General features: G+C 38.6%; 1 protein-coding gene across 1 annotated transcript; it reads right to left on the bottom strand.

Annotated features, from left to right (window-relative positions):
• Nucleotides 1-3,769: 3,769 nt before the first annotated feature.
• LOC148640149 (uncharacterized) lies at nt 3,770-7,454 on the bottom strand. Its single transcript, XM_088621607.1, has 3 exons — nt 6,606-7,454; nt 6,205-6,522; nt 3,770-4,175 (listed from the first exon to the last, which is right to left on the bottom strand). The coding sequence occupies exons 1-3, from the start codon at nt 6,649-6,651 to the stop codon at nt 3,865-3,867; spliced, it is 675 nt and encodes a 224-aa protein (XP_088477733.1). The 5' UTR covers nt 6,652-7,454; the 3' UTR covers nt 3,770-3,864.
• Between the last annotated feature and the right edge of the window lie 16,308 nt (nt 7,455-23,762).

Genomic DNA, 23,762 nt, shown 5'->3' on the forward strand with positions numbered 1-23,762 from the left:
CAGTTGTGACCATTTTTGTACAATTTATGTTAAAACCTTATACCTTAAAGACCCTGGTTTCTAATGGTTTTCTTTTTACCAGGTTAATTGCAGGTTTACTGATTTGGCCAATGGCCTCACATCTAAGTGCATTCGGCTACACTAAACTGTCTCTCTGGTGAAAGAAGTTAAATGTCTGCAGAGACTGTAAAGAAAAAAGCATGTTTATTCTATGCTGTTGTGAGAAAAGGTGTATGAACCCTTTGAAATCATATGTATTCCTGCATCAGTTGCTCCTAAAGTGTGATCTGATCTTCAATTTTTACTAATTCATAGTAATAGATAAATGCAATCTGATTAAACAAATAACACATTTTCTTGTCTATATTGATCACATTGTTTAAACATTCACATTCTATGAAAAAGTATATATTTTATATTCAGTAATAATCCATCTGTAGACACCCCTACTCTTTTGGGGAAAAAAAGCCTATTTTAATGACTACTGAGAGTCAGGACCTCAGTTTTATGTCTCATCTGAAATAGAGTGCCATTTTCTTTCATAATTTATTCCTTTTTTATTTTAGAATGGAACTGTTTTATGGTACTTGTATCCATAGTTTAACGTGTTAAAATATCTTTTCGACAGCGCTGCCCCTTTCTGTACACTGTTACTGTAGCTGTGTGTTTTTGTTAGCGTCGTGTGTAGCTCTTTGTCGCTGGGGGCCTCAGCGCACAGTAATACACGGCGGAGTCCGTCAGTGCCGTCTCCCCTATCGTTAAAGGTACAGCGTTTGATTTCGGATTGAGCTCGGCGTCAAATCTGTTTTTGAACCCTTCGGCATTGTCCTTATAACCTGAAACATCTCTTTGTAGGATTATCCTTGGAAAGTCATTGCGGTACTGTATGTACCAGAACAGGCTGGGAGAAGTGCTACTGGTGCTGTAAGTACAGTTCAGTGTTGCCTTTCCTCCTTCGGCAATGTTGACACTCTCCGGAGACTGAGTTACCGTGTCTTCTGCTCCGCATTCTGGAAAACAGGAATTCAAGAGTGTTTAATTTTATAGGGAGCAAACACTTTTTTTCCACTGCAAAAAAAGTAGAGGAATAAATAGAATACTTACCTATTAAAGTACCTACTAACACCACAGCAAAAGTTAACAGGAACTTATATTCCATGATTTGTAGCGCAGCAAAAAATTTTAAAACGTGCTCCAGCGGTGCGAGATATGCATGAATAACAATTTGTGTGCTTGCGCTTTTATATTTAGAAGGAGGACTGACTGTCTCTGGAAAAAAAAGACTCTTAAACTCCTCAATACATGACGTAAACCGACATATGAGTGAAATATGAGTTGCAATATCGCCACCTGTTGGTTCTTACGATAATATCTTCAACAAACTGGGTTATAAAGTCTCCAACGTTTTGTTTATTAAACTACCTTTATAACTATACATTTAATGTGGATTCGTTTTTTCAGCCTTACAAAGATGGTTGCCAATCTACCCAGGAGTGAGCATCTCCCCAAATTCACTCCAATATCAGAATGTATGATTCTCCTAGAGATTGCAAAGAACCCTAAAGCTACATTCAGGCAGGGGAATATCACTGCGTCTTTGCTTTTGAACTTTATGTTACAGAAGTTAAAGCGGAAAACCTAGTGATAAATTCTGGCAAATATTTTCCTTTTCACTACAAGTTGGTGAATTAGTCCTTTTAAAAAAAGGTGCACTTTTTTAAGTTGCAGAATTCTTCATGGTCCAAGCATGACAAATTATGTTCGTCCATGCATCTGAAGGATTCAGTTTACTCAAATCTTTAATAGTAACTGTGATCAGTTTATTTAAAATTGTTGTGAATTTTTTTTTTAATGAGAGCACCTGTTCCTGGGAATTTGGCAGAGAACAATGATCAGATCAACCCACGGTAAACAGTCAATTGTAGAACAACAGATTAATGATGAAAAAAATACTTCTTCTCTCCCCACATCAAATCCAGTGTGGTTTCACCGATGCTACTGTACTGATGAAATCAAGCAGAACTTCCTGTTATGTGTCACAGCTTGGGAAGAGGGGGTGCTTGAAGTTTTTGTAAGGCGTCTCCATAACTTTTCACAGAGTGCTCTTCTCAAAGCACAGTAATAGACAGCCGAGTCACTGGCAGTCAGGAGTTCAATCCTCATTGTAGCTGATGACCCCGTTACAGTAGAGCTGAAACGGGTTTTGGCAAAGTCTGCCTTATACTCAGAACTCCATGATTGTTCTCCCCTGTAGAGAATGAATTGTGGTGACTGGTGAGGGTACTGACGGTACCAGTAGAGATAGTAATCAGAGCTACTGCTCTTTGAATAGGAGCAGCTCAGAATCACCCAGTCCCCCTCTGTCTTGTGGATCACTGTCTGTCGAGGAGAGATGGAGTCACCCACTGCCAAACCTGGAAAAGCAAAATTCAAACATGGGATGGCTGGTGTGTGAAGGAAAGCATAAAAGTGGAAAAGGAGAAGGGAGTGGAGAATAAAATAGATATTTAGTTATTAGAATGATTTTCATCATATATATAAATACCTGGGAGGAAATTGATCAACATTAAGAGACTGAGGAAATTGTCCATTGTATCCCTGAGAAAAAGGGCAACACAGGATTCAGATTCTCTGTCTCTTCATCCAGATGCTCTGTCCTGCTGTGGATCTGCAGGGTTTAATCACAGGTCTAAGGCACACCCAGGCAGGATGTGGGCAGGGCTGCCTTCTGCACCGATACACCCTCCTCAGCTTCTCCTCAGTCTTGGACTCAAAGAGTTACAGTAGGTGCAGCTCAGCTCCCAGCTGCACTTACAACTTGAGGAATTAAGGATTATATTTGACCTCTGCTTGTAGAATCTTAAAAGTGAGAATCGTTTTCTATAATGTTCTTGACAAGAAACTCTCGAAGATTTGTGTATCAGATGAAAGAGAAAAAAATGTTTCCCAGAATTCTCAACTGAACACTAAGATAAATTGTGAAATAATTTTACTTTAAATGTGTACACTACAAAAGACACTAAAACACATTTCCTATCAATATCTGTGACATTAACTTAGATATGAAAAATACAGACATTAAGCAAATAAGTAGTTTGCCAAGGAATTTAAATATTGAAATTATTTTTGCTGAGTCAATTACAATCGCATTTTTTTCTTACATTGTACCTCTTGAAATGGAAATCGAATGGGTAAATTGATTCTTAAAATGTGAAGAGCTTTAGAGAAATATATAACAGGGATGTAAGTGCTGAGTTACGTGCAGGTTGTCAGAAGACAGTTTGTCAGGACAGGACATACTGTCTAGATCACCAAATTAGTCGAGTGCTAAGCTAAGCTTTGCAAAATATGTATTGGCACTTCTTCTTTCGTTTCTATGATGTAATCTGTCTTGTCCTAAGGTAAGGGGAAGTATTAGATAAGGACTATGTGCTTTAGTTTTCCACTGCATTACAACATCTTTATAAAAAGCCTGTACTGCCTGTAGCAAGTTGAGTCTCTGACGCACTCTGCAGAGTGACAGCAGGGCTCCCAATATTGCAATATTGAAATAAAGACTCTCTCTCGTGGCTTCCTAGATAGGTATATTTCCATGGCACTCTGTAGAGTGTTTGTGTCTGTTAGAGAGTTAAACAGTCCTAAATGTGAGACAAGATTAATGAAACGTCTGCATTGAGCGCTAAAACAATCACTGCGAAAGTAAAATCCCACAACGTTATTACCCATTTGCAAATGCATGCATGTGTGAGTTGCAGTTTGATGAACTGGACTGTTTTCACCTGAACATAGAGCAGTACCTGAAGTGTTAAGAGAGTTAAAAGTGGGTCACCTCACAGTGAGGTTTGTGCACACTGTTCTGCTGCTCTAAAACACTGTGGGACTCAGGGCACAGTAGTATGTAGCACTTTCTGCCACATCAAGCTTCGATATATTGAGCTGAACTTGTTTCGTGTCTTTATCCACCAGTATCTCATAGCCCTCAGTTCTCTTGGTTCCTTGGTAGGAGTCAGTGTGTATGAGATATTCAGGGTTTCCATTGGGACTCTGCCGGTACCAGAAGAGATAATGAGTTGCTGTGGTGCTGGTAGAGTAATAACACATCAGAGTCACTGCTTGTCCGTCTTCAGAGTAGACTTCATTGCTTAGTGGATGGACTGAATCTCCAAAGCTCGCATCTGCAACGGGCAGAGAAGTGTTAATGATGAGCAATCTCAACAGCAATAACAACGTTAATAAAAACATGAAGTACTCACCACACATCAAAACTAAAATCAGATATATTACCATCATTTTTACGATGAAGGAGCTTAGATGTTTCTTAATGTTGTGGCTTCACTGATCACTGGGGAACTGTAAGACCTCAAATGCAGAGCCACTGCTTGTGTTGGACAGCTTGTGAGCTCAGAGGGGTGGAGACTAGTAAAATGGTGACACTGCTGACATACTGTACCTGTTACTGTTAATGTTATCTTGTAAATGAATGCCGTCACTAGGAATTCAGCTTCAGTATTTTTCAAACACATGTTCATATTTTGAAATAGATAGTGCTTCAATTTGAACGAAATTAGATTTAGCCAATAATCCAAATTTCTTGTAAAAATGATTTGCACAATGTCATTAAAAAAGCTGTTGACATTAATTTATAATAATTTTCTATACCTAAATCAGATGCACAGCTAAATAAGATAAATCCATGAGCCATAATTCATAAATTCAAGACTAAAATTTAAATTCCTTAAATTAGATATTAGAAAATGGATATATGGATTAAGGAAACAGTTGTTCCTCTGCAATGGTTTAATTGTAATGAAACATTTGTCCCTCAGCAGACTTTAAATGTTAATACATTAAATTCAAGCATGAGATCCTATTTATTCATAGATTTTAGATAAATGTCTTATATACTGTAAATAGCCTAATGTACTGTCCTTCAGAAAATCAGGGCCTGAAAGCATCACTTTTCTGCTCTGTATAAAGCAGTTATTTTTTTAGATTTCTCAAAATCTCAACGCTTAAAAAATTAAATTAGTCATTCTGTCATCATGCATTAAATATACTAAGTGTGGAAATTGTAATTTTTTTCCTTTCTATTACTAATGGAAATAAACAGAAAACAGCACAATACTGTACTGTAGTCTACAACATTTGATTGTTCTCTTGCTTCCTGCTAATACCTATAGTTCCCACTAGGTGACGCCAACAAGCCACATTTATGTCCCCAAGCACAAAAAATAACAAGTCGAAATAGATTTCACAAGTGTTCTGCTTGTATCTTATTGTATCTGTTTTGCATTGCAATCTTGCATTGAAGTATTATCTCACATAATACTACATCTGGTTAAATACTGTGAATTGTGAACAACTGGAGATTTTGTACAAAAACTGGAGGGAAGAGCTGCATCAGTGTGTCATATCAAAATACTGACTGGTATAATATCACAATAATTATATTTTTTTCCAGTGCTTTGGATTTGACATTTTTGGATGTTAATATTGTTTTCACACATTTTATCAGATTTTTAAACTTAAACCTAGATAATAAATGTTTTATTATGTATGTGTATATCTTCCCTGTTTGTTTCTTAGACTTATTTTGCAAGACAATTCCTCTGAAAATTGTATTTCAACACCTTCACTTTTGAAAGCTCAGTATAACTTTAGATTAAAGTTATACGGAAAGTAGTAGAAAGAATTGCTGTTCTTAAGTGATGCTCTTCACCAATTACATTCTCAACTCTGATGCTAACTTGCAACTTTTAAACACCTGCTTGTTTACTGTAAATGATTGTTATTGAACTAATGATTTTGTGGCAAATAATTTTCCAAAGCACTCTGGTACAGTGAGTAATGAATTAGCTCTTATATTTTATTTCCACAGATGTTATTTTAAGAAACAGCTCTTTACGTTGGATGTCTGTAACTGTAATGCTGTAATTTATCAGCGGTTTACAATAACACTGGTAACATCTGTGATAAATGATATACAGTAGGTGAGAAAAAAAGAACCTTCAAATAAAATTGCAGAACAAAGACAAACTGGAAAAATGTGATGAAATGTTAACGTTCACTTGTCTCCACATCAAATACTACAGAACATTGCCAGTGATATCATACTGAGATACTGAAAATGAACTTCCTGTTCTGCATCCCAGCTGTGGAAGAGAAGATTGCTGGAGTTTTTGAACGGCCTCTCAATGACTTTTCACACTGTGCTGCTCAGTGCACAGAAATAGACACCAGTGTCACTGAGAGAGAGAGTTGTAATGGTCAGTGTAGTGGACTTGTCTGTTACGATGGTTGTGAAACGACTCCTGGCGAAGTCTGCTTTATATGTCCTGCTAGAATCCCATGATCTTCTCTTGTACAGTATCAGTTCTGGTGCTTGCTGTGGATACTGGCGGTACCAGTAGAGATAAGGATCTGTAATGCTAGTGGAGTAAGAACAGTCCAGCGTCACTGAATCCCCTTCGGCTGCGGAGACTTCTGTCTTTTTTGGAGAAAGGGAGTCACTGAATGCTAAATCTGAAAAATTAAAGAAAAAATATTAATTCCAAGGGCAAGGAGAATAACAAAATATGTGAAATACAACCTGTTTTGGAACTTACGTGGAAGGTTGCTGATTACAAAGATGAGGTTTAGAAACTTAGCCATTGCTGTCCTGAGAAAGATGTGGAGCTCAGAGGATCAGATTCTGATTCTGGTTCTACTGTATCAGGTGCTCTGCCCTGATCTACGTTCATAGTTTAATTCAACTTCTGACACTCCCAGGAAGGATGTGGGCAGTGTTTTCTGTTGTAAAGATATCATCAGACTCGGTGCTTCTTCAATCATCGCCAAATCCCTTAAAAAATGTGTACAGCTTTTATGCTGATACGCATTTACTTTAGTCTGTTGTTTTCCTAAACCTGCCTTTGTCAAAATGTTCAATCTTCAAAGCTTGCATTTCCTTTATAGAGAGCTATGATTGTAGTTAGCTGAGGAATTATTAAAGAGGTGCAATATAATTGTATTTTCAAAGTTCGTTTCAAGGGAATGGTTAATTTTGCTGTGTTTTATGCCTTTACAAAATTGTGCACCCTGTGTATTGTAAATGTTCCAGCACTATTTACAATGAAAAGAGTTCTGGTAGTTAATACTGAATAAATACCCCGCAAGATGGAATTATAGCAAGAATAGAAGAAAGTTTGTCAACCTGAGGAGGCTATTTGACCCCTTTATTTGTTGTTTTTTTATGACCTAATTTACTGAAGAATCTCATCCAATCGTTTGCTGAAAGAAGCAATGGTTTGTCAAGGTCAGTAGTATTTCTATAGTCTCAAAACTTTAATGCAGTGTCTCCTGCTCTCCCTTTCAATAGTACCTCTTTAGTTTTCTCTTGTTTCTTGTGGTTCTTATTTCACAGTTTTTCATTTAACACAAAATCCTTTGATTTAAAAACTATTCTTTGAATTTTATACACTAACATTCTGGCTTTATTAAATTCCTCACAATTATACCCCTACCAGCAGATCCAAAGATTCAAGCTTGATGCAGAGAGATGTGAGGGGGAGGTTTCTGTGTGGTGCTGGTGCAGCTGCTCTCACTGTGGGCTGCAGTGCACAGAAGTAAACTGAAGAATCTGAAAGCACCACAGAGCTGATCTGAAGATGAAACGTCCTTTGTGCTTTGTCGTGATCTGCTGAAAGACGGTTTTTGAACTTTTCGGGTATGCTCTCTTCCTTAAGAAGCTCATTGTAAATTGCATATGGAGCTTGGTTGAGAGCTTGAAAGTACCAGAACATATAAAAGCTCCCAGAAGCATCCTTATAGGAACAGGGGATCATCACATGTTCTTCTTCTTTAACTGTGATTGAAGATTCTGATTGATTCACCGTCTGTCCACGTGCAAGTTCTAAAAATCACCAAAACGGTTTAAACATATTAGGACAGTTTAAACATGAAGGAAAACCATAGCAGTGTCAACTGTATATTGAAGACAAGAGTAAAATCTACCCTACCTATCACACAGCAGAAAGCTGTTATAACAGTCAATTGGAATCTTTCCAGTTTCATGACTCTCCAGTTCCTCCTGAATGCTCCCCTCAGAATGATTTCTGAAGTTCGAATGCACACTTTTATTCTCAGCTAATCTCTGAGTAACAGTGTTTGTTACCACACTGTCACACACAGTGACGTCAGTGATGTCAGGATTTCTGAAATGTCTTGAAGTACCTGTAGGCACAGAGGGGTGGAGAAATGCCAGATTTCACTATTTAACACACAGGAACATACAGTTACTGTAGAACACATGAGCTATAGGAGAACTAAACTGCACAGGAGTGTTATTAAGAAGTTCTATTTATTTTTCCTTATAATGTGTTTTCAGTTAATAAATACTCAGGTGCCTAGCCGTTGTGAGGTATCTTAATGCATAATAAAGATAATTCTTATACTGTATTGTGTATAAGACAGCAGGTTGTATTAATAACCAGTTGTCTAAACAGACAGGATAAAAATAATTTGAAAGCAATAATTTTGAATTGCAAATGCTTTGTGAAAATAGGATGTCTCTGAAATCTTTAAGATAAGAAATGCCAAAGAAGAAAAAGTAAGAAAAAAACATCCATGAAAAGTAATGAAAATATTTTTTTGTATAAAAAGTTTTATATATTAGATATATGTATAAGATTGGTAAATTATATATAAAAAATCATAGGTTCATGCCATTTTATGTTTGTTGGTGTGACCCTTAAAAACAATCAGTCTTAGAATGAAAGAGATTCAAACAAATACACTATTATTCCACATAAGTGTGACTTTCATGGCAATTAAAATAAAAATTACCAAGTGCTGAGTTGCACATACTGTCTGTCCAGAAGCAAACCACCTGAAATAAAGGCAAAATAGATTTAGGAATGAATATTCCTAAGAGATCTGGTTAATATGCTTTTTCCACATATTTTCAAATATCTGAGTTGATATCTGAGTTGAGCTCAAGCTCCACCGACCCACTGAGGGTAAAGTTGAAAATGGATGAACGCAGTATTTCCTTGTTACCCACAACACTTCAGTACGTGAAAAATAACAGTAATGTGATCATTCACTTGGTTTTGGCGCCATCTGCTGGTTCATTGTCGACGCACGCTAATATGATCCAATAAAAACGCGAGCGGACCCGGTGATCGGAGGCGTTTAAATGTCAAAAAATATTAATCAGTGTGATTTTCAACAATGCAATTTCAATAGCTCAGTTTAGAGGAACACATCATGTGCAAGTAAAAGGTGAACACAGGAGATTTCTTGCTGACTTTGTCTAAATTTATACTGGTTATTTTACAGCACAAAGAAAACTAAAACCTATACTTGTATATACAATACAATCATAAAAATCAAATATCTAATACAAATCCTGTATGGTTAATTTGGTGGTATATACTTGGCAAAACCTCAAACAGAAATATGTTGAGGTAATTTAGAGGGAATTTCTGAGATTTTTGGAGTGTACTGTAGTTTGATAAAAATGCAAATAAAGACACTGTCTTGTCAGTGATATACAACACTTCTTGGTGAGAAAATCTGTGTTTTTGTCTTCTTTTCTATTGTTTACTTGTTTTTGAAAAGTGCTTATTAACTTCTTGGCCTCTGAAAATATATTTTAGAAAACTGAAAAATGAAAGTCTATGACCTTCATCTGCAGTATGATTGTTCCACAGGTTTCTGGAAGTGAATTTCGTTTCCCCAGTGTGTCAGGTTTCTTTCCTGTTGAGGCTAACCTCAATGTTATTGTGGTTGATGCACAATATGAGCAGCAGAGGCTTCAGGTTTTTGTATTAACGTTCTCAGATTTTGTTCCACTGTGTACTGCAGGGCGCAGTAATAAACAGTGCTGTCTTCCAGGAGCACCCTAGAAATGGTCAAGGTGGCTGTACCTCTCCTTTTGCTCACAGCGGAAGAGAATCTTTCTTTGGCAAAATCTTCAGTGTAGGTTTCCGATCCAGCATACAGTATAAACTGAGGTTCTGACCCTGAATAGTGACAGTACCAATGGATCAGATAGTCAGAGCTGCTTGTACTGAAGGTGCACTCCAGTACAGCCTTTTCATCTTCTGTCTTTAGTACTGGTGCGCTCTTCTGAGTGATCTCATTTCCAGAGGTAATACCTGTTAAAAGCAGGAAAATAAATGTTTACTGAAGAGATGAGAGTGGGTTGGGTAAAACAGAGAAAACACAGCTTTGTATCAGGTTGACTCAAAGACTTACAGAGTGCAATGCCAAATAACAGCCCGACAGAGAGATGCATTGTGTTCTGAAATGAGAGTGTCAGGATGGGGGCTGTGAATTCAGAGAACCTGTCAAATGAAACATAGCTGCTCTGACTGAGTAATTAGCACTCAGAGGCAGAGCAATTCCACGTGAGGGGAAGGAGCTGGTGTGATTGGCTCTGTGTGTGATTAGTCATGCCTCTGGGCTTATTAAGAGTGTTGTTCAGTTTCTCCAGTGTCTCTTTGAGTTAGTGATCATTTTGGTGAATATTACAAATGGGCAACATATAATTGATTGAATAGAACTCTCTGCTGGTGTCTGCTGGTTGAAAACCTGAGGGTCCTGAGGACCTGAGCTGAATGGTATTGTGTACTGGGTGTAACCAAGTGAAGACAAAAGCACTGGTGCTAGCTGTGGGTTTTGTCAGGTGAAACAAGTAAAAAAAAGAGGGGAACTGTGCAGTTTTCCAAGGGGAACACTATGTTAGATCTGGGATCCCAGAGGATTTATGAAAGAACAGAACACTTAATATGTAAGGAGGAAAAGGGACCCGCTGGCAGTGTTGGTCCTGATGTTGAGTACGCTGGCGTCGTGACAGTAAATCTTGGACAGATTTCAGATCCCCCCAGAATACAGGAGAAAGGTGTGTGAAAGTCTGTGATGGGGAATGGTGTTAGAATCTATTTAGTGAGGCTGAATTTTTAAAGTTCCACCTCTGACTTTCAAAGTGATCAGGCAATGTAACATCTCTTATTATATGTGCTCGTTTATTTATTCTGGTGCTTTCTGGTGGCAAATAATAGCTTGAAAGTCCTTGGAAACCTACTGAGACCTATGGCTGATCTTCTGACATAACAAGATGGGACACAAGGTTATGCTTGTCTTTCTCCTTCATGGAAGATTTATAATTTTTCTGTGCTCCTTGATTTTTTCTCTTTAAGTATTCAAACAAATGTATCTTTTCCCAAATTTAATAAAGACAGTCCACATAAAAGGAAAGGTGTATTGTATTTTCAAATGAGCTGTAGAAAACAACAGAGCATAAGGGGCAGTATTTTCTGTGCTGTCCTTTATAAAATCAGAAGGAAGCATTCCACTGTGCTACTGTAGACAGATAGTGAGTAGGTTTGGAGAAGCCCAGAAGTTTTTGTAATGCTCTCCTGTTGCTTTGTAACGCTGTGTCTCCACTGCACAGTAGTACATCACAGAGCCTTCTGTCTGGGAGCTGCTGATATTCAGAACCCCAGATCTATTCTTCTCATCCAGTGATCCACTGAACTGGTTCTCTGACACAGTTCCTGTGACAGCCATTACCAGAAGTTTCTCTGGGCTGTTGTTTGTCCGCTGTCTGTACCACTGCAGGCTCTGGATGGTAGTAAAACTGTAGGAGCAGTGCAGCACTGCTGTCTCTCCCTCCATTACACTGAGTGATGATGGCAGCTGGGAAACTTCCAGCTCTGAAGAGACACCTGCAGTGCACATTAATTAATATAACAATTCATCATTTTCAGCAACAGCTTAATCATTTTTACCTTTGTATTATTTACTGATGGTGTCAAGCTTACAGTAGCTCTTTTTTAAGAATGCTCTGATTTAAGAATAGCAACATTTCTTTTAAACTTAACTTTGATCAAGACCCATTAATATAACAAATGTATAAAAACATACTTACGGGGCAGATGGGTGATCGTCTTTATCAGACACCACAGCAGTGCAGCTACAGTGAGCATGATGACAGGACTGTGCAGGGAAATGAGTTTGACTGCACGCTGTACATCACTGAGAGTGTCATCACCCCTCCCACCCCCACCTTTGTCTGTTACAGTGCTGTGAATATCGAAACCAGGTTTTTCTTTGATCGGAAGAAAGAATACCAGCTCAAAACGTTTAATGCTGTACTTCACTGAACCTCAAGGCACATTTTGGTCTAAGAAGGTGTTATATCCTGTCGATCTATTCATATACATGTCAATCTATACAGATATACTGAGGATCTATACAGGTGTAAGGCACCAAGTTACTGAAAGATCCCATCCTGGTAAATGATCAGGCCTAAGTTCATGAAGAATAGCAGCTGTACTTTATTGCCCAGGAAGAGATGTTGATTTTCATGTGGCAGCAGGGTGGCTCAGGGAGATTTATGTGGACCATCAAGGTGAGGAGAAGTCGCTGTAGGGGGATTAGGGAGGGATTTCAAGGAGAACAAGGAAACAGGCTTCATTTGGTGTGAACCTGTTCTGATCTGATCTCTACATGTCGATCTATGCATATATACTGACAATCTATAGAGATATATACTATAATAGGAGGGAAGTATAATGAAGGTGATTGGTACACTAAAGATCAATGGCTTTGACATGAGTATACCTTTGTTTATACATGATGCAACGTTTTAATAATAATAATAATAATAAACTTTATTTTATATAGCGCCTTTAAAGGTGGCTTCTCAAAGCGCTTTACAGGATGACAATAACAATAAATAAGAAGACTACAACAATAAATAAGAAAATTTCACAAGACAGGACACAATTATAATTACAGCAATACAACAATAACAATAGAGGAGACCGTGGAAGATGGTATTAAGAAGAGCAGAGGGGTGAAGAATGGAACCAGTTAAGTAAAGGCTTTTCTGAAAAGGAGGGTTTTGAGTCTGGATTTGAAGGAGTTTAGAGAAGGTGACTCTCTAATATCCTTGGGCAAGGAGTTCCAGAGCTTGGGGGCATAGCAGGAGAAGGCCCTGTCACCCATACAATGTAGACGGGCTTGGGGGACAGTAAGGAGGGCAGAATTTGAAGAGCGGAGGTTGCGAGGTGGGGAGTAGGGCGATAAAAGTTCAGACAGGTATTGAGGTGCCAAGCCATGTAAAGCCTTGTAGGTGAGCATGAGGATTTTAAAGTCTACGCGGAATTTGACCGGAAGCCAGTGCAAGGACTCCAGGATAGGAGTAATGTGAACACTTGCACTAGATCTGGTCAGGATTCTGGCTGCTGAATTTTGGACATACTGCAGCTTGTTCAGAGTAGATTTAGATACCCCAGGGAGCAGAGCATTGCAGTAGTCAATTCGAGAGAATACAAATATGTTGATCAGCTTTTCAGCCACAGTTAATGATAGCATAGGGCGTAGTCTTGCGATATTTCTAAGGTGAAAAAAAGATGTTTTGACAGTATGTTTTCCTTTTGTGTGGGAAATCAAATATTTTTGGGACATGCCAGGGCTTCATTTTGACTTACTGTATTTGTCAGAAAAACTCTTCATCAGGTTTTCCAGGTTGTGGGAGCAGAATATAAAGGGACTTGTAACTAGTGTATGAGTAAAGTCCATGAAAATGTGCTCATTTGTGTTGGTACATTTAGTACCAGTTCTTAGATCTGCTGAGATGAAATCCAGAAGTATGTGAATGAAGGATCACTGGGATTAGGCTTGTAACCCTCTGTGACAGAAATCAAGAGACAAAACACGAAACAAGTGATACACGTTGATGTTAGCAACCTGTATTGCTTTCCGATGCTGCTGAGAATATACTTCTTGTTACAAAGTGACATCTAGTGGGCTTTCTGCGTAATTGCAATCAAGTTGTACAGTCCTGTTAAGAGTAGTAACGATGAGTTTATTCTCAAATATGGTATTAAGATTTACAGACTTTTGTTTTTTTTTCATTTCTAAGTCAAATCCTTGTTTTCTTCTAGTACCTTAATGCTCTCTTTCCCATGTCTGTAATATACAGTGCAAGATTGATTAACCAAAACTACAATGCTACATATTAAAAATGAATATATACTGTAGTATGTTTGCTCTGCAGTTGATTGATCATTAAAACATGCTTGAGAAAATATAGTATGAATTGTTGTAACAGTAAATTATTGAACTGAACCCAAATTTATTAGCTTTATGCTTTCTAAAATTGTATTTTAATCGTTATTATGATTTAAAATCAAGTTTATTCAAATTCAGTGATAAACATATGAAGCATATAATTTGGAAAAACACAGAGAAAAAAATATTATGTCCAAAGAAATGTTTGCCTTTCATTGGAAAGACAAGATATTGACAATACGGAAATAATTCTCTTTTGCTGCTTATTATGTATATTTGCAGAGTTGACAGTTAGCTGTAGAGATGAAACTGGGTCACAGTGAGATTTACTAACACAGCTCTGCTGCTCCAGATCACTGTGGGCCTCAGAGCACAGTAATACACAGAACCGTCTGCAGCTCCAGGCTCTGAGATCTTGAACCAGACTCTCTTACTGTCTTTATCCACCCGTGTCTCATAACCATCTTTTCTGTTGCTTCCACTGTAAGTGTCTGTCTGGATGAGGTATTCAGGGCTTCTGTTGGGACTCTGTCGATACCAGAAGAGGTACTGGGTCCCTGTGCTGGTAGTGTTGTAATTACAAATCAGCGTCACTTCTTGTCCTTCTTCAGCCTGGACTTCGCTGCTTATTGGTGTGATTGAATCTCCCAAGCAAATATCTGAAAAGCAAGAGTCATATTCTTATTCTTATTCTTATTCTTCTTATTCTGCAGACAAAGCTAAAAACTGAAGCACTTACCAAACAGCAACACTGATAATGTATATTTAATTAGCATTTTTACTGTGAAGGAACTTTGAGATGCCATGCTGATGTGAATTCAGTGACGCTCAGACTGCTAAAGAAACTCAGATGCAGAGCCCCTTGTTGTGGTGATGAGCATGTGAGCACAGAGGGGTGGAGAAATCTACACTAACACCTCTACAACGTACTCTACAACATGGGAGCTGTAAAATTATTTCTTCACAGACATTTCTCCCGGAATCTTTTCTAATAAATCTTTTTTTTTATGTTCCATGTACTTAAACAACGCACATGAATCAAATAGTAGCAAATCAGACGCATTGATAACTTGGCTGCTCTTTTTTAAATTATAGAAACCGAATCAGCGATAAAAATCGCATTGAAGCCTTTTAAAAGAGTTCTTACGGGTGATCTTTTAAGACTTGTAGTGTACATACACCAGTCTATAAATAACATCAAACAAAATGTCTTTATAAATGTACTTTTCAAAACACGACGTTCAGAATGAAAGAGCAACAGATAGATTTTGATTCCACATAATCACCCGCTTCTCGGTTGTTGACAATCAGAGAACAAGAAAAACATCTTCCTCCATGCAAAGACCGGATGAAGGTGAAATCAGATATTCACAGCACTCAGCCTGGAAATCATGAGGGCAGGTAAATAGTGACTGAGAATTTCATTTACACAATATTTTAATTGTTTTCTTTTTTTACAAATATTCATTTGTGAAATTTTAATTGATCACTTTTCCCCCCAGCATACCACTCTGTAAAACTTGGAAATTAACCTTTATTAGAACTACGACAGCCCTTTTTTTCAGTTTTAAGAATTTTAGCTCCACCTGCTGGTTGATAATTGTGATTGTGTAAAGGTGAGAACTTCAGAAAGTCACTATGTGAGACAGGGCTGGACACGCGTCTTTGAAGATTCTCTAGTTGTCTTTAAAGGTGTGGCACCAGCCCACCAAGACTAAGAGAAGTGTTCCTTGGCATTTAGATTTTTCGAAGATGTTTCTCTGAGTTACAAAACAAATATGAAACCTCTTTGAAAGCCATGAAACAGAAATACAGATGTTTTGAATCTTTGATTTTCTAGAAGTGTGCAAAATACTATTTAAGCTGAAATTAAATACTCCAAATTAGTACGAGGTCAGTCTGTATGGAGCACTAAGTCTTCATACTGCTCTTTGACATCAGGATATATTTCATCCTGCAGATCATTCTGTTGTCCTCTAGGTGACACAAACACTTTTATCTTCTGTGGCAAAATAACAAACAGAAAAACTCATCTGAATGTTCTGAATTATCAGATACTGGCGTGGCACATTCTGCACAGTTAAAACACAATACAATGTGGAACCAATAGTCTTATCTCTCACTCTGAGAAGATATAATAATAATAATATCACTTTATTAACCCTATGCAATTTCTTGCATTAGGAATTTGTCTTTTCACACACCCCAGCTTGCTCTCCATGAGACACACAGACAGGAAGGGAGTCTGGGGTCAGAGCACAGGGTCTGCCATTGTATAGCACCCCTGGAGAAGCTGGGGTTAAGGGCCTTGCTCAGGGGCCCAACAGAGTAGGATTCCCCTGCCAGCCGTGGGATTTAAACCGGCAACCTTCCAGCCACAGGCGCAGATCCTGAGCCACAGAGCCACCACTCCGCCTGGATCGTATTAGCTAGCTTCAGACAACAAGAACAACAACAACAATTATAATAATTCCTTACACTTATACACTCCACTCAAAGCGCTGACGGATGCATGTGACAGCATCAGTGAATAGAGTTGTGTTCCCTGGGACCTCAGGTGTTAACTGCACCCTACTGCTAATGGTTACTGTGTCTGGCCCACCTGGGTTGACAACTCTCAAATCAGTGACTAAAGAGGAAAACCCCTCCTCATGACAGCTGTCATTGTGGGTAACACCATACTAGGAAATGATGCCACAGGAGTCTTGATAAGGGCTTGATTGACACCTTATTTGTGCTGGAGGGTTTTTGTAAGGGTGAGATACTCCTTTGTATCACGGTGCTGGGCTCTATGGCACAGTAGTAGATGGCAGAGTCAGCCATTGTGGGTTTTATTGTCAGCGATCCAGTCTTTTTTGATGTGTCTACTGCAGGCTTGTATTTATCTGAAACATCTCCATATGTACTTGAACCAGTTGCTTTATTTATATACTGTATACCATTGTTCTTTGATTGTTTATACCACTGCATAGCATAAAAGTTGGTGACTGTGTAGCTGCACTGTATTCGGACTGAATCTCCTTCAGAGACTTCTTGAGCACGAGGGGTTTGGGTGACTTCGTCTGCACTGTCAGCACCTACAAGAAAACACATTAGAAGTAAATCATTTAAGGAAACATATTTCTAATGCTTAGTGATATACTGTAGAAACAATTACAACAATACTCACCTTCTATAATGAACCAGAGAAACAGACACTTCAGTGTTTTATCATAAACTGAAATCTTCATTGTGAGTTTTATATTATTTCCTCTTCGTTCAATTTAAGCTTTCAGAAAAGCCTGTCCTTTCCTCTTTATACCCACAGCATCCAGCCTCAGGGTCATGTGTTCTGTGTTAACGGGGAGGAGTCAAAGACAGAGGAAGAGAGACAAGCCCTGTAGATCTAAAAGCCCTTAATTTCATCAAGATGAAATCTAAGTTTTGAAATCAAAACTGACTTTTAATTTGAATAAAATACAATTCCAAACAGCCAGCAGCAATATCAGCCTGCAGCTCTCAACTGCCTTCCTACCCACTGAAACTAAGCAGGGTTGAGCCTGGTCAGTACCTGGATGGAAGACCTCCTGGGAAGCTATGGTTGCTGGAAGTGGTGTTAGTGGGACCAGTGGGGGGTGTCCACACTGCGGTCCATGTGGATCCTAATGCCCCAGTATAGTGGCGAGGACACTAGTGGCAGCATTGTCAATCAGTGTATTCTGACCATTTGAAATTTAGGGTGGGAGTATTGCTGCCCAATGATAAGTATTAGCGGTCTGAAATCAAATTCAGTAGCCCAGGTATTGACAAGCGCATCTCACAGACGCACTTCTGCACCGAGAGCGCACCTTTACGCACGCCCGCGAAGGTTTCTTTTGTTACAGTTTAGCAGAAAAAAAATCCCAAAAATGGCAAGCAAGAAGCAAAAAACAGTCAAAAGGCTTAGTGTTCCCGAAGAGGTTTATCGAGAGGATTCGGGAGAAGAGTCGAATGGGGGGTCAGGACTGGATAGCGCAGATTCGTTTTCAGAGGACGCCTTTGACAAAGGACTGGATCCACTGCTGGATTTGTGACTATTTTTGTTTTATTTCTCCAATGCAGACCTCTGTTATTACTAACGTTTTTTTATACTGATGTGCATATCAAACTTTATCTTTATTTGACTGCGAATATGAGAAAACGGTCTTTATGGCAACAACAAAATCTGCGTTTTACGCATACTGTTGTCTGCGAGGAATAAAAAGTCTCTCCATGTTGCTTTTTTTGCTGCAAATATTAGAAAGTCGTCTTTCTGAGTATCTTGGACAACATACAAAGACATTTTGGCTATTATTGTTTTGAGATGTAGAAAGTTTCCTTGTTGCGTATTTGAAAATATCCGAAATTGCTGCTTTTTGCGTCTCACAGTCTGCGTAAGGTTCATGGACATATAATTCTAGAATTGACTATTGTCTGAGTTTTTATATTTCAGTTGTCTGTCCAGACAGAGGACAAACCGTTATCTGACCTTCTTGCTTGTTTCCTGGAAAACGTTTTTGCCCAAGGATTTGGATTGGAATTCTCTCTCTCGAGTCCTGCACGGGATCCATACTCCCTTACCTGTCTTGCTACAGCGGGAGACTTTCCTCATGCAAAACGCGCACACAACCCAACCACCTCCTGCTGCATTTCCAATTATTGTGAGCGAAGTTTATTTCCATCTTTTTCAGTTTGTGTATTAAATCAGGAGCGACTCCTTAATTAGAAATTATTAGGAAAAAAAACATAGCTGATTTTCCATTTGAATTAGATTTGTTGTTTAATGTTTTGCAATATAACATCAAGTTCCAGAGCACCCTTTTTAGAGGTCAGGTGAGAGGTGAATCTTCTTTGATGGTATATGTGCTGATGTGACACACAGGATTTTCTTTTTTCTTTTTATCGTGCTAATTTTGTTGTACCTTTAAGCTTGAGTTATGTCTCTTTATAAAGTGTAAGGTAATAAACCCAGCCAGAAAACACATTGTGTCATAGAAATAGGAAGAAATTAAACCAAACAAAGCCAGAATAAGTTTCCCCGCCACATTAGATATGGGAAACCACTGCAAATTATGATAATCATCATGTTTAATGACAAAGCAACCGAATTTCCTGTTCTGTGCCACATCTGAGAAGATATGGGAGTTAGAGTTTTTGTACAGACTTGCAATGAATTTTCATGCTGTGCTTGTCTAAGAGCGCAGTAGTAGACTGCAGTGTCACTGAAAGTCAGGGTTTGAATGGTCAGTGCTGTGGACTTGTCTGTTGTAGAGCTGGAGAAGCGCTCTTTGGCAAAGTCTGCCTTAGTATCAGAACTTTGTGATTCTCCCTTGTACAGTATGAATTCTGGTGACTGGCGGGGATACTGACGATACCAATATAGATAATAATAATTGCTACTACTTTTAGAATAAGAGCAGTGCAAAGTCACTGATTCCCCTTCTGTCTTGGACACCTTTGTCTGCTGAGGAGAGATGGAGTCACCGACTGATAGATCTGAAAATGAAAAACCAAAATAAAATCACTGTTATGGAGAAACGGGGACGCAGGAGAAGAAAACAAATGTGAATATGAAAATTACCTGGAAGGACACTGATTATTAAGAAGATCGTTAGCGATTTGTTCATTGTGGTCTTGATTATTACGAGGCGACGCAAGAGTCTGCCCATTGTAGTTGTCAGAAGGGTTAAGTTGATCAAACTCTGTGACTGTGACAGATATATTTTTCTGTATGAGATCAGAAGGGAATAATCAAACCTCTAAGACACACCCAGGAAGGAGGTGGGAAGTATTTTTTTAGTTCTCACCCTGCACGGTTCTTTTTTGTATCTTGATGTCGATGTTTTGTGTACTAGCTTCTTCTTGGTATCTAACATCTGCACTTCACCCAGTATAACAGCAGTTGCTCCAGAGTGACCCCAACAGATAAAAACAGGTTGCTTACCTAAGAACAATCTGAGTTAGATTGAGAACTTTCTCGACTGCACAATTACGCCCAATATATTATTGAGTCTCCAAATTAAAGCAATTAAATAGACACAATATGATCAGCTCTTGAATTTTATTTCTCCATTTGTGTACATGTCGACAGGATTGTCCTGAAGTTGTAGTGATACAGAGGAATCCAGTAAGATTTGGGGAACTGGGAACAAGCCAGCTTGTAAAGTTGTAAAAGACATGAGCTAGACGGCCAAAATCTTGGAGACAATTAGACACCATTCTTGTGTTCCTTGTGCAGCTTGTCCCAGTATTCTTCCTCTCGATGCAGTCAGGGGGAGGTTTCTGTATGGTGCTGGTGCAGCTGCTCTCACTGTGGGCTGCAGTGCACAGAAGTAAACTGAAGAGTCTGAAAGCTCCACAGGGCTGATCTGAAGATGGAAGGTTTTTTCCTTCTTTTCGTGAGCCGCAGAAAGACGGTTTTGGAACCGGGGAGGGACGCTGTCCTTAGGCAGCAGCTCATTGTAAATGGCCTCTGGAGCTTTTCCGGATGTCTGGATGTACCAGAACATGTTAAAGCTCGTAGGAGGATCCCTGTAAGAACAGGGAATTGTTGTGTTTCCTTGTTCTTTATCTGTGACTGAGGAAGATTGATCCACAGACTGTCCACCTGCAGTTTCTAATCGGCAAGAAAAAAGAAACAGATGAGTAGTCAGTGCTCTGAAGTTAACCAAATGAAATTCTAAAATTCTGAAAGTTAAATTAAATAAAGATTAAGGTCCTACCTATCACGCAGCAGAAAACGGTGATAACTGACAGGTGAACTCTTGTCAGTTTCATTGCTGCTCAGTCCTCAGTCTTGTTCTCTGTGAAATACAATATCTATGAAACTTCAGTTCACACTTCTGTCCTGAAGTTGAACTTGTCCTCTGAGCATCAGCCTGTAGAGGCTCACTGTAACACACTAACACACTCGAAGCTCTCGAGAGATTTCTGTTGTCTCTCCGGGATGAGCACAGGGGGGTGGAGAAATACATCGCCCTCCTTCTTGCAGTAAAGCCAGGTTACTGTACAACTGGTGAAATAACAACGCTCTTCAATCATGTGGCAGTTTATAATAATCTGCTTTTTACAAGTGAACTGAAGTTTTACACCATGTTTTCACATTACTCTTTTAACGGGACATTTTTAAAAAGCTAAAAATATTTTTGAAGGAAATCTAGGACAAATCTATCTGTCAAATGTTAGATTACACATGATCGAATATCTTTTTGCTTCTGGGGTAAAGAACAAAATCACTTTGGAACTAGTGTCTTCTTTTTTGTTTAAACCTGAGTAATAAAGTTAAAAAGTAATCTAATTATTTTCTTAGCTATAATATTATCCTAAATATCCTAAATTCTGCAATTTCCCTCATGGGATCAATAAAGAATCTATCTATCTTTTGTTTAAGGTATTTTGCAATCGATTATTGAAACATTCTGTTAATTGAAGGTACAGTTACCTACAGTAGGAAACACTTCAGAACTTGATTAGAAGTATTATGAGTATTAAGACTGAGCCCTCCTGGAATTAAGTTTTAGATGCCTGTTCTACATAGGATTTTGATTTGGGAAAATGTTTTAGGATTAAATAAATAAAGTCTACTTCATTTTGATTTCAAATAAATGAAGGGTTAATTTCAAAATGAAAAATAAACAAATGTTTTTTTGTTACACCATGCAAGTAAAAAAACAAAGATAAAACTGGTATTCACTGAACTCGGGGTGGAAAATCAACGTCAACAGAAACGTGTATGCCCTTATTATCATCTTCTAGGTGTTGGCGCCATCTGCTGGTTCTCTTTCGGCACAGACTTACGGTCTTTTAATTTAAACCTTGAAAAAGTCGCTATCAGTGTTTACTGCGCAATCCATACCGTTTCTTTAGAGGTTAAGAATCTATTAGTTACATGACGAACTCTACATTCTCAGATATCCTCAATAGCTACACCTGACCACAATTCATGTCAATTAACAGCTATAACAGTGCTAGTAAAAAGCATGATCAAATAATACATATTTCATTCTTTACAAAATACTGTAGGTGATGCAAAGAGTAATCTCTTTTAATCGGCTTAGTTTTTGTACTACACTAGCATCCACAGAAATCAATTTGGTTATTTTTCTGTTTTTGGCATTCTGTGCTCTGCTTTCTGTATCCTGTAACAATAAATCTGGGAGGAATTGTGAAATCAAGCTAATGTGGGATCAGCCCTTGTGTAAATTACTATCGCACCCTGACTGATCTGATCTGTAACTTGACCCTGACCGTGATCTGTATCTTGTTTAGCCTTACCAGATTCTCCTGTACTAGTAACCTTACTGATGGGAAGGCTGATTAGTGTTTCTCCCTTCTACCTTTTATCCATAAGGGAAATATAACCCTGTTTAATGGTTAAATGGGTGTGACTGGTGCTGAATGTGCTTTAAGCCTGTGAGTGGCTGTGATAAAATCCCAGCAGAACAGCAACTCTCACATACAATAAGTACTGTGTATGTTCCAATACTTCAGCATCTGAAACCAAGAAATGACATCATGAACTATAGTGGGAAAGATGACAGGATCTCTTTGCATGATTCTTTGAACACTGTAATGGGAATCTATTGCTGAGAGTACAGTAGCAAAACAGTAAACAATAATTTAATTCTTTTATCTGCAATATCAGATATAAAATGTCCACAGTTTCCTGGAATGGAACACAGTTATTGCTGTGTCAGATGTCTTTCCTGTTGAGGCTAACCTCAGTGTTATTCTGGTTTATGAACAATATCAGCAGTGGTTTCTCAGTGCTGTAAAAGCAGAGAAGGTTTTTGTATTAGTGTTCCCTGAATTGTAATGTTGTGTGCCACAAGGTACAGTAATATATGGAGGTGTCTTCCAGCAGCACTCTAGAGATTGTCAACACTGTTAAACCAGTGTTTTTATCTGCTGTAGAGGAGAACCGTTCTTTTGCAAAATCTGAAGTGCGGCTCGTGGTCCCGCTGTACAGTATAAACTGAGGTGCCAACCCAGGATACTGGCGGTACCAGTAGATCCAATAGTTGGTGCTGCTTGTGCTGAAGGTACATTCCAGTGTAGCTCTTTCACCCTCTGTCTTGAACACTGGTGTGTCCTTCTGAGAGATCTGGTCTCCAAGAGAAATATGTCTACCTGTTAAAATGAAGAACAGATAATTATTATTGAAAAGACTATGGCTGAATGGATAAAATAGTGAATAAACATCATTGTGGCCAGGTTAACAAGAATACCTACAGATTAGAGTGCAGAACACCACCCCCACAGAAAGGTACATTATGTTCAGAAATGTGCTCTTCAGAGCTGGTAGAGATCAACAGGAATGTGTGTTGAAATGTATGAGACAGTGTGTTTGAGGGCAGTAATGGCTCCACCCAGTTATTGACATACTTAAAGCTCATTCGTGTTCAATTCCTCTCACCGTACTCTCAAAGAGGGAGCTGTCCCCTTAGTAGAAATTAAAGATAAACCAATTAGACACATTCCATTTTAAAGAGTGTACGTGTGGTGTTGTGATATGTGAGTGCAGGCACCCTTTATACTGCAGGAAATGAGTCATGCATTTTATACAGGGTGCAGTAGAGGTCTGGACTAGACAGTACAACTGTATTGCTGCTTATTTCATGTGAAATGTCTCCCTACCTTCATTCTGTAGAGGTATTTTCATAAGATCAACCACTTTGTACTTTTCTTTCCTTCTGAGTGTA

Source organism: Lepisosteus platostomus, chromosome 26 (assembly GCF_059453375.1).
Source record: "Lepisosteus platostomus isolate fLepPlt1 chromosome 26, fLepPlt1.hap1, whole genome shotgun sequence".
Classification (NCBI taxonomy): domain Eukaryota; kingdom Metazoa; phylum Chordata; class Actinopteri; order Semionotiformes; family Lepisosteidae; genus Lepisosteus; species Lepisosteus platostomus.